General features: G+C 45.1%; 1 protein-coding gene across 4 annotated transcripts in view; it reads right to left on the bottom strand.

The window, feature by feature from the left end:
• tmem131 (transmembrane protein 131) overlaps window positions 1–13,101 on the bottom strand; it is an 84,255-nt gene that overhangs the window by 65,849 nt on the left and 5,305 nt on the right. For all 4 annotated transcript variants that reach the window (XR_006083549.1, XM_042322823.1, XM_042322822.1 and 1 more), the window contains exons 2-3: window positions 6,881–6,942; window positions 5,809–5,849 (exon numbers count right to left, since the gene is read on the bottom strand). Coding sequence is in view for 3 of the 4 variants with exons in the window: in XM_042322823.1 (XP_042178757.1) it covers window positions 5,809–5,849; window positions 6,881–6,942 (103 nt within the window). In the remaining variant the exon portion in view is untranslated. The remainder of the gene's footprint in view (window positions 1–5,808; window positions 5,850–6,880; window positions 6,943–13,101) is intronic.

Here is a 13,101-nt window from a genome sequence, read left to right as displayed (position 1 = left end):
GCATTGAATCTATTCTACCGCGCCCAGAAACCTGCTCCTTTTACTCCCTGTTCCAAACGTACTAGACGACCAGTTCTTATAGCCTTTAGCCGTACCCTCATCCTACTCCTCCTCTGTTCCTCTGGTGATGTAGAGGTTAATCCGGCCCTGCAGTGCCTAGCTCCCCTCCCATTACCAGGCGCTCTCATTTGTTGACTTCTGTAACCGTAAAAGCCTTGGTTTCAAGCACGTTAACATTAGAAGCCTCCTCCCTAAGTTTGTGCTAGGGCAGTGAATAAAACACTCTGCCAACCAGGATGTCCTAGCCATGTCTGAATCCTGGCATAGGAAGGCCACCAAAAACCCTGAAATTTCCATCCCTAACTACAACATTTTCCGACAAGATAGAACTGCCACAGGGGGCAGAGTTGCAATCTACTGCAGAGATAGTAAGACAGAACTCTGCAGGCTATCCAGGTCTGTCCCCAAACAATTTGAGCTTCTATTTTTAAAAATCCACTTCTCCAGAAACAAGTCTCTTACCATTGCTGCTTGCTATAGACCACCTTCTACCCCCAGCTGTGCCCTGGCCACCATTGAATTGCTTGCCTCCCAGCTATCTTCAGAGCTTTTTATCATCCTAACCAACCTGCCCTCTAAATACACCTCTGCTGTCTTCAACCAGGATCTCAGCCTCATTGCCTGCATCCGTAATGGGTCCGCGGTCAAACGACCACCCCTCATCACTGTCAAACACTCCCTAAAACACTTCAGCGAGCAGGCCTTTCTAATAGACCTGGCCCGGGTATCCTGGAAGGATATTGACCTCATTCCGTCAGTAGAAGATGCCTGGTCGTTCTTTAAAAAGTGCCTTCCTCACAATCTTACATAAGCATGCTAGAGGTCAACCGATTAATCGTAATGGACGATTAATTAGGGCCGATTTCAAGTATTCATAACAATCGGAAATTGGTATTTTTGGATGCCGATTTTGCCAATTTAAAATATATATATATTTTTTACAACTTTATTTAACGAGGCAAATCAGTTAAGAACACATTCTTATTTTCAATGACGGCCTAGGAACGGTGGGTTAACAGCCTTGTTCAGGGGCAGAACAACATATTTTTAGCTCGTTTTCAGCTCGGGGATTCAATCCTGCACCCTTACAGTTAACTATCCCAATGCTCTAACCACCTGCCTGTTATGCGAATGCACTAAGAAGCCAAGGTAAGTTGCTAGCTAGCATTAAACTTATCTTGTAAAAAAAAAATCTATCAATCATAATCACTAGTTAACTAAACATGGTTGATGATATTACTAGTTTATCAAGCGTGTCCTGCGTTGCATATAATCGATGCGGTGCGCATTCGCGAAAAAGGACTGTCGTTGTCCCAACGTGTACCTAACCATAAACATCAATGCCTTTCTTAAAACCAATACATAGTATATATTTTGTAACCTGCATATTTAGCTAAAAGAAAGGTTAGCAGGCATTATTAACCAGGTGAAATTGTGGCACTTTTCTTGCGTTCATTACACGCAGAGTCAGGGTATATGCAACAGTTTGGGCCGCCTGGCTCATTGCGAACTAATTTGTCCGAATTTTATGTAATTATGACATAACATTGAAGGTTGTGCAATGTAACAGCAATATTTTGACCTAGGGATGCCACCCGTTAGATGAAATACGGAACGGTTCCGTATTTCACTGAAAGAATAAACGTTTTGTTTCGAAATTATAGTTTCCGGATTCGACCATATTAATGACCTAAGGCTCGTATTTCTGTGTGTTATTATGTTATAATTAAGTCTATGATTTGATAGAGCAGTCTGACTCAGCGATGGTAGGCACCAGCAGGCTCGTAAGCATTCCTTCAAACAGCACTTTCGTACGTTTTGCCAGCAGCTCTTCGCAATTCTTCACGCATTGCGCTGTTTATGACTTCAAGCCTATCAACTCCCAAGATTAGGCTGGTGTAACCGATGTGAAATGGCTAGCTAGTTAGCGGGGTGCGTGCTAATAGCGTTTCAAACGTCACTCGCTCTGAGACTTGGAGTAGTTGTTCCCCTTGCTCTGCATGGGTAACGCTGCTTCGAGGGTGGCTGTTGTCGTTGTGTTCCTGGTTCGAGCCCAGGTAGCGGCGAGGAGAGGGATGGAAGCTATACTGTTACACTGGCAAATACTAAAGTGCCTATAAGAACATCCAATAGTCAAAGGTATATGAAATAGTCCTATAATAACTACAACCTAAAACGTCTTACCTGGGAATATTGAAGTCTCATGTTAAAAGGAACCACCAGCTTTCATATGTTCTCATGTTCTGAGCAAGGAACTGAAACGCTTTCTTACATGGCACGTATTGCACTTTTACTTTCTTCTCTAAAACTTTGTTTTTGCATTATTTAAACCAAATTGAACATGTTTCATTATTTATTTGAGGCTAAATTGATTTTATTGATGTATTATATTAAGTTAAAATAAGTGTTCATTCAGTATTGTTGTAATTGTCATTATTACATATAAAAAAATAAAAATGGGCCGATTAATCAGTATCAGCTTTTTTTGGTCCTCCAATAACCGGTATCAGCGTTGAAAAATTATAAATCGGTCAAACTCTAAAGCATGCCCATTCAAAAAAATGTAGAACCAGGAAATGATATAGCCCGTGGTTCACTCCAGACCTGACTGCCCTTAACCAGCACAAAAACATCCTGTGGTGTACGGCATTGGCATCGAATAGCCCCGATATGCAACTTTTCAGGGAGGTTAGAGACCAATATACACAGGCAGTTAGGAAAGCAAAGGCTAGCTTTTTCAAACAGAAATGTGCATCCTGCAGCACAAACTCCAAAAAGCTCTGGGACACTAAAGTCCATGGAGAATAAAAGCACCTCCTCCCAGCTGTCCACTGCACTGAGTAATTCTCAATAATTGAGAATTTCAATAAGCATTTTTTTTTTTTACAGTTGGCCATGCTTTCCACCGGGCCACCCCTACCCTGGTCAACAGCCCTGCACCCCCCACAGCAACTTGCCCAAGACTCCCCCATTTCTCCTTCACCCAAATCCAGATAGCTGATGTTCTGAAAGAGCAGCAAAATCTGGACCCCTACAAAATCAGCTGGGCTAGACAATCTGGACCCTCTCTTTCTAAAATGATCAGCCGAAATTGTTGCATCCCCTATTACTAGCCTGTTCAACCTCTCTTTCGTATCGTCTGAGATCCCCAAAGATTGGAAAGCTGCCGCGGTCGTCCCCCTCTTCAAAAGGGGGAGACACTCTAGACCCAAACTGTTACAGACCTATATCTATCCAACCCTGCCTTTCTAAGGTCTTCGAAAGCCAAGTTAACAAACAGATCACCGACCATTTCCAATCCCACCGTACCTTCTCCACTACGCAATCGGGTTTCCGAGCTGGTCATGGGTGCACCTCAGCCACGCTCAAGGTCCTAAACGATATCATAACCACCATCGATAAGAGGCAATACTGTGCAGCTGTATTCATCGACCTAGCCAAGGCATTCAACTCTGTCAATCACTAAATTCTTAATCAGCAGACTCAACAGCCTTGGTTTCTCAAATGATTGCCTCGCCTGGTTCACCAACTACTTCTCTGACAGAGTTCAGTGTGTCGAATCGGAGGGCCTGTAGTCCGAACCTCTGGCAGTCTCTATGGGGGTACCACAGGGTTCAATTCTTGGGCCGACTCTCTTCTCTGTATACATCAATGATGTCGCTCTTGCTGCTGGTGATTCTCTGATCCACCTCTACGCAGACGACACCATTCTGTATACTTCTGGCCCTTCTTTGGACACTGTGTTAACGAGCTTCCAAACAAGCTTCAATGCCATACAACTCTGTTTCCGTGGCCTCCAACTGCTCTTTAATGCAAATAAAACTAAATACATGCTCTTCAACCGATCGCTGCCCGAACCTGGCCGCCGATCCAGCATCACTACTCTGGACGGTTCTGAGTTACAATATGTGGATAACTACAAATACCTAGGTGTCTGGTTAGACTGTAAACTCTCCTTCCAGACTCACATTAAGCATCTCCAATCCAAAATTAAATCTAGAATCGGCTTCTTATTTTGCAACAAAGCATCCTTCACTCATACTGCCAAACATACGAGGCAATACTATCCTGCCGATCCTTGACTTTGGCGATGTCATTTACGAAATAGCCTCCAACACTCTACTCAGCAAATTGGATGCAGTCTATCACAGTGCCATCCATTTTGTCACCAAAGCCCCATATACCACCCACCACTGCGACCTGTATGCTCTTGTTGGCTGGTCCTCGCTTCATATTCGTCGCCAAACCCACTGGCTCCAGGTCATCCATAAGTCTTTGCTAGGTAAAGCCCCGCTTTATCTCAGCTCACTGGTCACCATAGCAGCACCCACCTGTAGCACCTGCTCCAGCAGGTATATTTCACTAGTCACCCCCAAAGCCAATTCCTCCTTTGGACACCTTTCCTTCCAGTTCTCTGCTACCAATGACTGGAACGAACTGCAAAAATCACTGAAGCTGGAGACTCATATCTCCCTCACTAATTTTAAGCACCAACTGTCAAGAGCAGCTCACAGATCACTGCACCTGTACATAGCCCATCTGTAAATAGCCCACCCAACTACCTCATCCCCATACTGTTATTTATTTTTTTGCTCCTTTGCACCCCAGTATCTCTACTTACACATTCATCTTCTGCACATCTATCACTCCAGTGTTTAAATTGCTAAATTGTAATTATTTCGCCACTATGGCCTATTTATTGCCTTACCTCATTTGCACACACTGTATATAGACTTTTTTTCTTCTATTGTGTTATTGACTGTATGTTTGTTTACTCCATGTGTAACTCTGTTGTTGTTTGTGTCGCACTGCTATGCTTTATCTTGGCCAGGTCGCAGTTGTAAATGAGAACTTGTTCTCAACTAGCCTACCTGGTTAAATAAAGGTGAAATCAAATCAAATAATCATGGTAGTGTCCACATGAATGTAGAAGTGTTAAACAAACATATTGTGTTCTTATTTACAATAAAAGTGACTCCAAAATGACACAATACATTATTTACCATGAATTTCTACTGGGCACAAAATAATCTGAAACAACCAAAACAAACAGAAAATGCATCCAACAAATGTGTAGAGTCACAAGCTTGATGTAGTCATTCCATGCTGTGAATATGGGACCAAATACTACTTTAATACACATACAGTATGTGAAGTTGTCCAAATACTTCCCTTTAACTACACATATGCGAATGTGTTTGGTTCCCTAAAATGGAGGCACTATGTACAAAAAGTGCTGTCATTTCTAAATGGTTCACACGATATGGATGAAAACATCCTCAAATTAAAGCTGAAGGTCTGCACCAGTATTCAGTTATGTGCACCAGTATTCAGTTATGTGCACCAGTATTCAGTTATGTGCACCAGTATTCAGTTATGTGCACCGGTATTCAGTTATGTGCACCGGTATTCAGTTATGTGCACCGGTATTCAGTTATGTGCACCAGTATTCAGTTATGTGCACCAGTATTCCGTTATGTGCACCAGTATTCAGTTATGTGCACCAGTATTCAGTTATGTGCACCAGTATTTAGTTACTGCAGTTTCAAAACTGCAATCTGTTTTTTTTGTAAAGGTTGTCCGTGCATCAGGTAGTTTATCTAATGGCAGATTCACATCCCATAACAAGCATTGGCCTTCCTAATGTGAATGAAACACATGCAGGGATCTGTCTGTTTGTAGTCCAACTGGATAATGTAGGGGGGTGCAGGACATTTGATTTGAAGAAGCCAAAAATAGACAACTTACCTTTTTCGATTATATAAACTTAGATCACAGTCAAACTCTGTCTGCAAAGAGAAGAAAACAATCATGATATGTTTTAGTAAAGCTTCTGAAAAAGTTTGTTAAAAATGCAAAACAAGTTGTTGTATTATGTATTATGACAAGGAAGATATATTTTAGTGTGAGGGTGTGGAACAGTACTGTATGAACACAAACTAATGTGAGTGAACATAGACTGTATGAATGTAAAAACATCTTTAGAGACTGTATATCAGCAGTATTCCCCACTGGCAGGGCATCTCTCTGTCAGTATACATTCATCTGTGAAAGTGATTCTGTATGAATCAGTGGGGAGTGTGTAGGAAGCTGCCAAGTGAACTAAATCCAGTGTGATCTACTATCTATCAGTGCTTCTTTCTGATGGTCAAAATTAAGCCATGCCTACGTCCCAAATGGCACCCTATTCTCCATATAGTGCCCAGAACTCTCTGGTCAAAAGTAGTGTACTATATAGAGCATAGGATGCCATTTGGGAAGCACCCCATGCCACCAGGATAGAAGAAATGGGAAATACAGCTGGTCCCAAATTGCACCCTATTCCCTATGTAGTGCCCATAGTGCTCTGGTCCAAAGAATGCTCCAGTCTGAGACTGCCATCATCGAAGTAGTTTGTGGTGACGAGTGTCGTTGTACTAAACATAGTCATCAGTGATTGGTTCGTCTCTAACCAATCAGAGTATCAAAGCCAATGACATAATTTCAAACCGCCGCTTTACCCACATGTGTTCTGGCTCTGGCCCAAACCATCGGTTTCTGCACCAATCAGACGGCCCTGAATGTGTCCGCATTCGGTGGAGGAACGGAGACGTACTCAGATCCAGACTCATTGATGAGAAGAAACTAACGTGGTGTTGCGTTTGGCAAGGAGCAAGGAGTCTAGGTAGCCAGGCAAAGGATCGGGTTCCTTTGGGAGGCAGCCCTGGCTCTGTTTCTATACCAACTAGTCAACCTACTACACAATAACAGACAGCTTTACTGAGCCAGGAAGTGTTTTCACAAAAAGGTTAACTGCTTAAAGAGATGAACTGTGGTTTACCTGTAAGAGACGACCTTCTCCAAAGTGTAGCACCTCGAGGATTGTGTCTGACTGTATGAACGCTGTGAAGACAGAGGAAAAATACTTCAACTGAGTCAGAAGTTACATGTCACTTCCATTTGGACAATAACTACTAGCTCCCTGGAAGAAACCTGGTCTCAAAGCATTTCCTATTATTCTGTATGTAAATACGATATCATACTATCATAACGTAACATATGTTTCATTTCGTATGGTATGTGTTAAATTGTGTATGTCCATCACCCATTTCGTATTACGTTACAAATTTACAAAAGATATGATGAAACGGTTAGGGGAAAGGTTAGCTAACATGCTAAGTAGTTGCAAAGTAGCAACAAAAAAACGTTTGGGTTGCTAGATGTTTCCGTTAAGTAACCATCGGTCTTATGAAACATATACTAATTTAGTGTATATTTATGTTTACTATGTTACGTCTAATCTAGGAGACCAGGCTGCTGGAGATGGATCTGAATCAGACATGCAGACAGTGTCCCAAGTGGCATCCTGTTCCCTTACAGTACACTACTTCTGACTAGGGGAGCAGACACCAGGGGAGCAGACACCAGGGGAGCAGAGACCAGGGGAGCAGAGACCAGGGGAGCAGAGACCAGGGGACCAGGGGAGCAGAGACCAGGGGACCAGAGACCAGGGGACCAGAGACCAGGGAGCAGAGACCAGGGGAACAGGGGAGCAGAGACCAGGGGAGCAGAGACCAGGGGACCAGGGGACCAGAGACCAGGGGACCAGAGACCAGGGGACCAGAGACCAGGGGACCAGGGGACCAGAGACCAGGGAGCAGAGACCAGAGACCAGGGGAGCAGAGACCAGAGACCAGGGGTGCAGAGACCAGGGGACCAGGGGAGCAGAGACCAGCGGAGCAGAGACCAGGGGACCAGAGACCAGGGGACCAGGGGACCAGAGACCAGAGGACCAGAGACCAGAGGACCAGGGGAGCAGAGGACCAGGGGAGCAGAGGACCAGGGGAGCAGAGGACCAGGGGAGCAGAGACCAGGAGAGCAGAGACCAGGGGACCAGGGGACCAGAGACCAGGGGACCAGGGGAGCAGAGACCAGGGGACCAGGAGACCAGAGACCAGGGGACCAGGACCAGGGGAGCAGAGACCAGGGGACCAGAGACCAGGGGACCAGGGGACCAGAGACCAGGGGAGCAGAGACCAGGGGAGCAGAGACCAGAGACCAGGGGTGCAGAGACCAGGGGACCAGGAGACCAGAGACCAGGGGACCAGGGGAGCAGAGACCAGGGGACCAGAGACCAGGGGAGCAGAGACCAGGGGAGCAGAGACCAGAGACCAGGGGTGCAGAGACCAGGGACCAGGGGTGCAGAGACCAGGGGAGCAGAGACCAGGGGACCAGAGACCAGGGGACCAGGGGAGACCAGAGGACCAGAGACCAGGGGACCAGAGGACCAGGGGAGCAGAGGACCAGGGGAGCAGAGACCAGGAGAGCAGAGACCAGGGGACCAGGGGACCAGAGACCAGGGAGCAGAGACCAGGGGACCAGGGGAGCAGAGACCAGGGGACCAGGGGACCAGAGGACCAGGGGACCAGAGACCAGGGGACCAGAGACCAGGGGAGCAGAGACCAGGGGACCAGAGACCAGGGGACCAGAGACCAGGGGAGCAGAGACCAGGGGACCAGAGACCAGGGGACCAGAGACCAGGGGACCAGAGACCAGGGGAGCAGAGACCAGGGGAGCAGAGACCAGGGGACCAGGGGAGCAGAGACCAGGGGAGCAGAGACCAGGGCAGAGACCAGGGGACCAGGGGAGCAGAGACCAGGGGACCAGAGACCAGGGGACCAGGGGACCAGAGACCAGGGGACCAGGGGACCAGGGGACCAGAGACCAGGGGACCAGGGGACCAGGGGAGCAGAGACCAGGGGACCAGGGGACCAGAGACCAGGGAGCAGAGACCAGGGGAGCAGAGACCAGGGGAGCAGAGACCAGGGGACCAGAGACCAGGGCAGACCAGAGACCAGGGGACCAGAGACCAGGGACAGAGACAGGGGACCAGAGACCAGGGGAGCAGAGACCAGGACCAGGGAGCAGAGACCAGGGGAGCAGAGACCAGAGACCAGGGGAGCAGAGACCAGGAGACCAGGGGAGCAGAGACCAGGGGAGCAGAGACCAGGGGACCAGAGACCAGGGGACCAGAGACCAGGGGACCAGAGACCAGGGGACCAGAGACCAGAGAACCAGAGACCAGGGGACCAGAGAACCAGAGACCAGGGGAGCAGACACCTATGGGCCGTAGTCTAAAGTAATGTACCATAAGGGAATAAATAGGATGCCACTGCCATTTGGGCCACACTAGCCTGAGTTCCACAGTGAATTAGACAGTAACTAGTATCTCCCTGGAAATGGATCAGATTCAGAAATTCAGACATGATTAACCTTCAGTCACAAAGAGCTGTGAGGAAAGAAGGAATGATGAAAGCCCGTTGACAGAATTTCCTCTTCACATCAACATAACCTGATCAGAATTTTAGACCATCATTCAGCATGGTTTTCATGTCATCATTCAGCATGGTTTTCATGTCATCATTCAGCATGGTTTTCATGTCATCATTCAGCATGGTTTTCATGTCATCATTCAGCATGGTTTTCATGTCATCATTCAGCATGGTTTTCATGTCATCATTCAGCATGGTTTTCATGTCATCATTCAGCATGGTTTTCATGTCATCATTCAGCATGGTTTTCATGTCATCATATAAACTCAGCAAAAAAAAGAAAAGTTCCTTTTTCAGGACCCTGTCTTTCAAAGATAATTCCTAAAAATCCAAATAACCACAGATCTTCATTGTAAAGGGTTTCAACACTGTTTCCCATGCTTGTTCAATGAACCATAAACAATTAATGAACACGCACCTGTGGAACGGTCGTTAAGACACTAACAGCTTACGGACGGTAGGCAATAAGTTACGGAGTTCCTGGACAGGAACCAAATCAGCGTTAATTTCAGAGCGCCACCTATAGTACTCGATAAAACTCAAACTTTCATTAAAACACACACGCAAGATACTCAATTAAAGCTACACTCGTTGCGAATCTAGCCAACATGTCAGATTTGTAAAATGCTTTTCGGCGAAAGCATGAGAAGCTATTATCTGATAGCATGCACCCCCCAAAATACCTGAATGAGACCTAAACAAAAGATTTTGCGGTAGCCGTCGCTACACAAAACGCAGAAATAAAATATAAAACATTCATTACCTTTGACGAGCTTCTTTGTTGGCACTCCTATATGTCCCATAAACATAACAATTGGGTCTTTTTCCTGATTAAATCCGTCATTGTATCCCCAAAATGTCATTTTATGAAGGCCGGTCTGATCCAGGAAAAATCACCTTTACAAGACGCAACGTCACTTTTTAAAATTAAAAAAAGTTGCCTATAAACTTTTACAAATCACTTCAAACTACTTTTGTAAACCATCTTTAGGTATTAATAAATGTTAATAATCGATAAAATTGATCACGGGGCGATCTGTATTCGATAGCAGTAAGTCTTGAAATCTTCGTCCATGTTTTCACTTCCATAACTTCCTCCGGTGCACCCCAAGACAGGAAGTGCCTATACGTCATCTCACCAAGGATAAACCAGCAATGAAATGCCAGTACTGGCGACATCGTGCGGAAGCTGTAGGCATTGTAATCGGAACCTCATCTATTTTCTATCGCCTTAGACAATACATTGACTGGCGGATGAATATTTTTTTTGTGTTTTTGGTGAACAGTTTTCCCTGGGATTTTTACTCCTAAACTCGTTCTGTTATAGCCACAGACACGATTTAACCAGTTTTAGAGACTTCAGAGTGTTTTCTATACACACATACTTATCATATGCATATATTATATTCCTGGCATGAGTAGCAGGACGTTGAAATGTTGCGCGATTTTTTACAAAAAGCTGCGAAAATTTGCATCATCCCTAACAGGATTTATTAAGGTCACAATTATGAAAACTTAAAGGACACTAAAGAGGCCTTTCTACTGACTCTGAAAAACCAAAAGTTTTGACATAAGACTGAGTTTTTACTAGGATTAAACATCTGGAATTGTGAAAACTGAGTTTAAATATATTTGGCTAAGGTGTAAACTTCCGACTTCAACTGTATATCCACGTGGGTGATTGAAAGATGAACTGAGGTCGGTGGTGGTAATGCACCTTATTATGAAAGTCAGTTGCCAATCACCATATAAAGTCCAAAGAAGAAAAAGAAGCCTGGAAGGAGGAGAGATGACTAGAAATGATTCGGTTGACCGTTTTATGTGTGGATTAATTGTCGGAGTAGATGACCTTGTGCATTTCAGGTAAAATAACAACCCAATGTTTATATCCCAGGACAAATGTGCTAGCAACAGCAAGACAATGAACTCACTCTCAGACCTAAGCCCAGCCTCAGCCCAGCCTCAGACCTCAGCCCAGCCTCAGACCTCAGCCCAGCCTCAGACCTCAGCCCAGCCTCAGACCTCAGCCCAGCCTCAGACCTCAGCCCAGCCTCAGACCTCAGCCCAGCCTCAGACCTCAGCCCAGCCTCAGCCCAGCCTCAGCCCAGCCCAGCCTCAGACCTCAGCCCAGCCTCAGACCTCAGCCCAGCCTCAGACCTCAGACCTCAGCCCAGCCTCAGACCTCAGCCCTCAGCCCAGCCAATGGTTTACATTATCCAAATCAAGAACAGAAACAGCGCAGCATTCATAGTGACGTAAGAGACCTCTCAGAAGGAACAACAACAATTATCAGGTCTGTGTCTGGGAAGAAACATCTACAGGCCAAGACATTACGTTCTGTTCTAGTGTACAGACTGCAGAGGAACAACCCAGGCTACCGAGCCCAGAGATCTCTGACAGGGCTATGACAGCCTACTCATTACAGTAATACTGAGGAGTTATTAACCACGTTAGGCCTACGTTGACAATAACGTTTAAAAAAAAATAGCTATTCCTATTTAATGACAATTCAATGACAAATTCAACAATGAGGAAATGAATTGTCACACCACTCCTTACATGAAACCAGTTAGGACTGAGATGCTCTGCCCTCTGCAGCTGCTTCCCTAACTCAACATGACTCACTGCTGTTGTTATCCTGACAGGACACAGTGACGAGGGCAAGGAACACGCCCCTTAACCAGTGGCGTGATACACCTGTGTGCAACACACCATACAGTGAATCACACCCATACAAGTCTACAACGCATCTTAAATGAATGACTAACTGGTATTCAGTAGATACATGACTTTCTCTCGTCCCGTCAGAGGCATCACAATATTTTGTTTGTTAATTCACCTATGCAACACTACTAGCCACCTACCAATGTCAGGAAGTTAGGTTCTCAATCTCACATCCTCATAACAAGCTACGAAGATGCCATTTCAGGCTATCATTGAGCACATGCACACTATAATGCGATTATTGTGGATAGTCAGGTTAGAATAATAGTTTTTTTTTAAACATTTGCATGCTTTGCAAGAACACTGATTTCCCTAATAATCCTGTTTCCATGGACACATCTGAATATCAGGTTGATGGGACTTTTTGTTTATAAATGCAGAAAATCTCCAATCAAAATAAACATTCTACTGTACCAGTCAGCGACCGTGTTATTTTTGCAAAGACTTTTTGGATTCTGAGTTCGGACATATATTGTTTTTAATGTAAAAACTATGTATATGATGCATACTTTCAGCTTTTCCAAACTAACTTCACTCGCGCATAAGAGGGAGGCTTGCACTACCCAGTGCTGTCAAATGCACAGATCAAATACACCGCTGGAGCGACGATTAAGCCATTTACATGGCAAAAGACTTCTCAGAAAAGTGTTTTAATCAGCTTACTTCGATTATGACCTCACAATGATTAAGATAAGCAGACTAAGGTGTTTACATGACTAATGCCATAATCGACCTACTGCCATAAATCTGTTTAATATCGAATTACACTATATATACACACACCAAAGTATGTGGACACCCCTTCAAATTAGTGGATTTGGCTATTTCAGCCACACCATGGAATCTCCATAGACAAACATTGGCAGTAGAATGGCCCGTACTGAAGAGCTCAGTGACTTTCAACGTGGCACCGCCATAGGATGCCACCTTTCCAACAAGTCAGATTGTCAAATTTGTTCCCTGCTAGAACTCAGCCGGTCAACTATAAGCGGTTATTGTGAAGTGG

The sequence above is a fragment of the Oncorhynchus tshawytscha genome, linkage group LG06 (genome assembly GCF_018296145.1).
Source record: "Oncorhynchus tshawytscha isolate Ot180627B linkage group LG06, Otsh_v2.0, whole genome shotgun sequence".
Classification (NCBI taxonomy): domain Eukaryota; kingdom Metazoa; phylum Chordata; class Actinopteri; order Salmoniformes; family Salmonidae; genus Oncorhynchus; species Oncorhynchus tshawytscha.
This window is presented reverse-complemented; position numbering and strand designations above follow the sequence as displayed.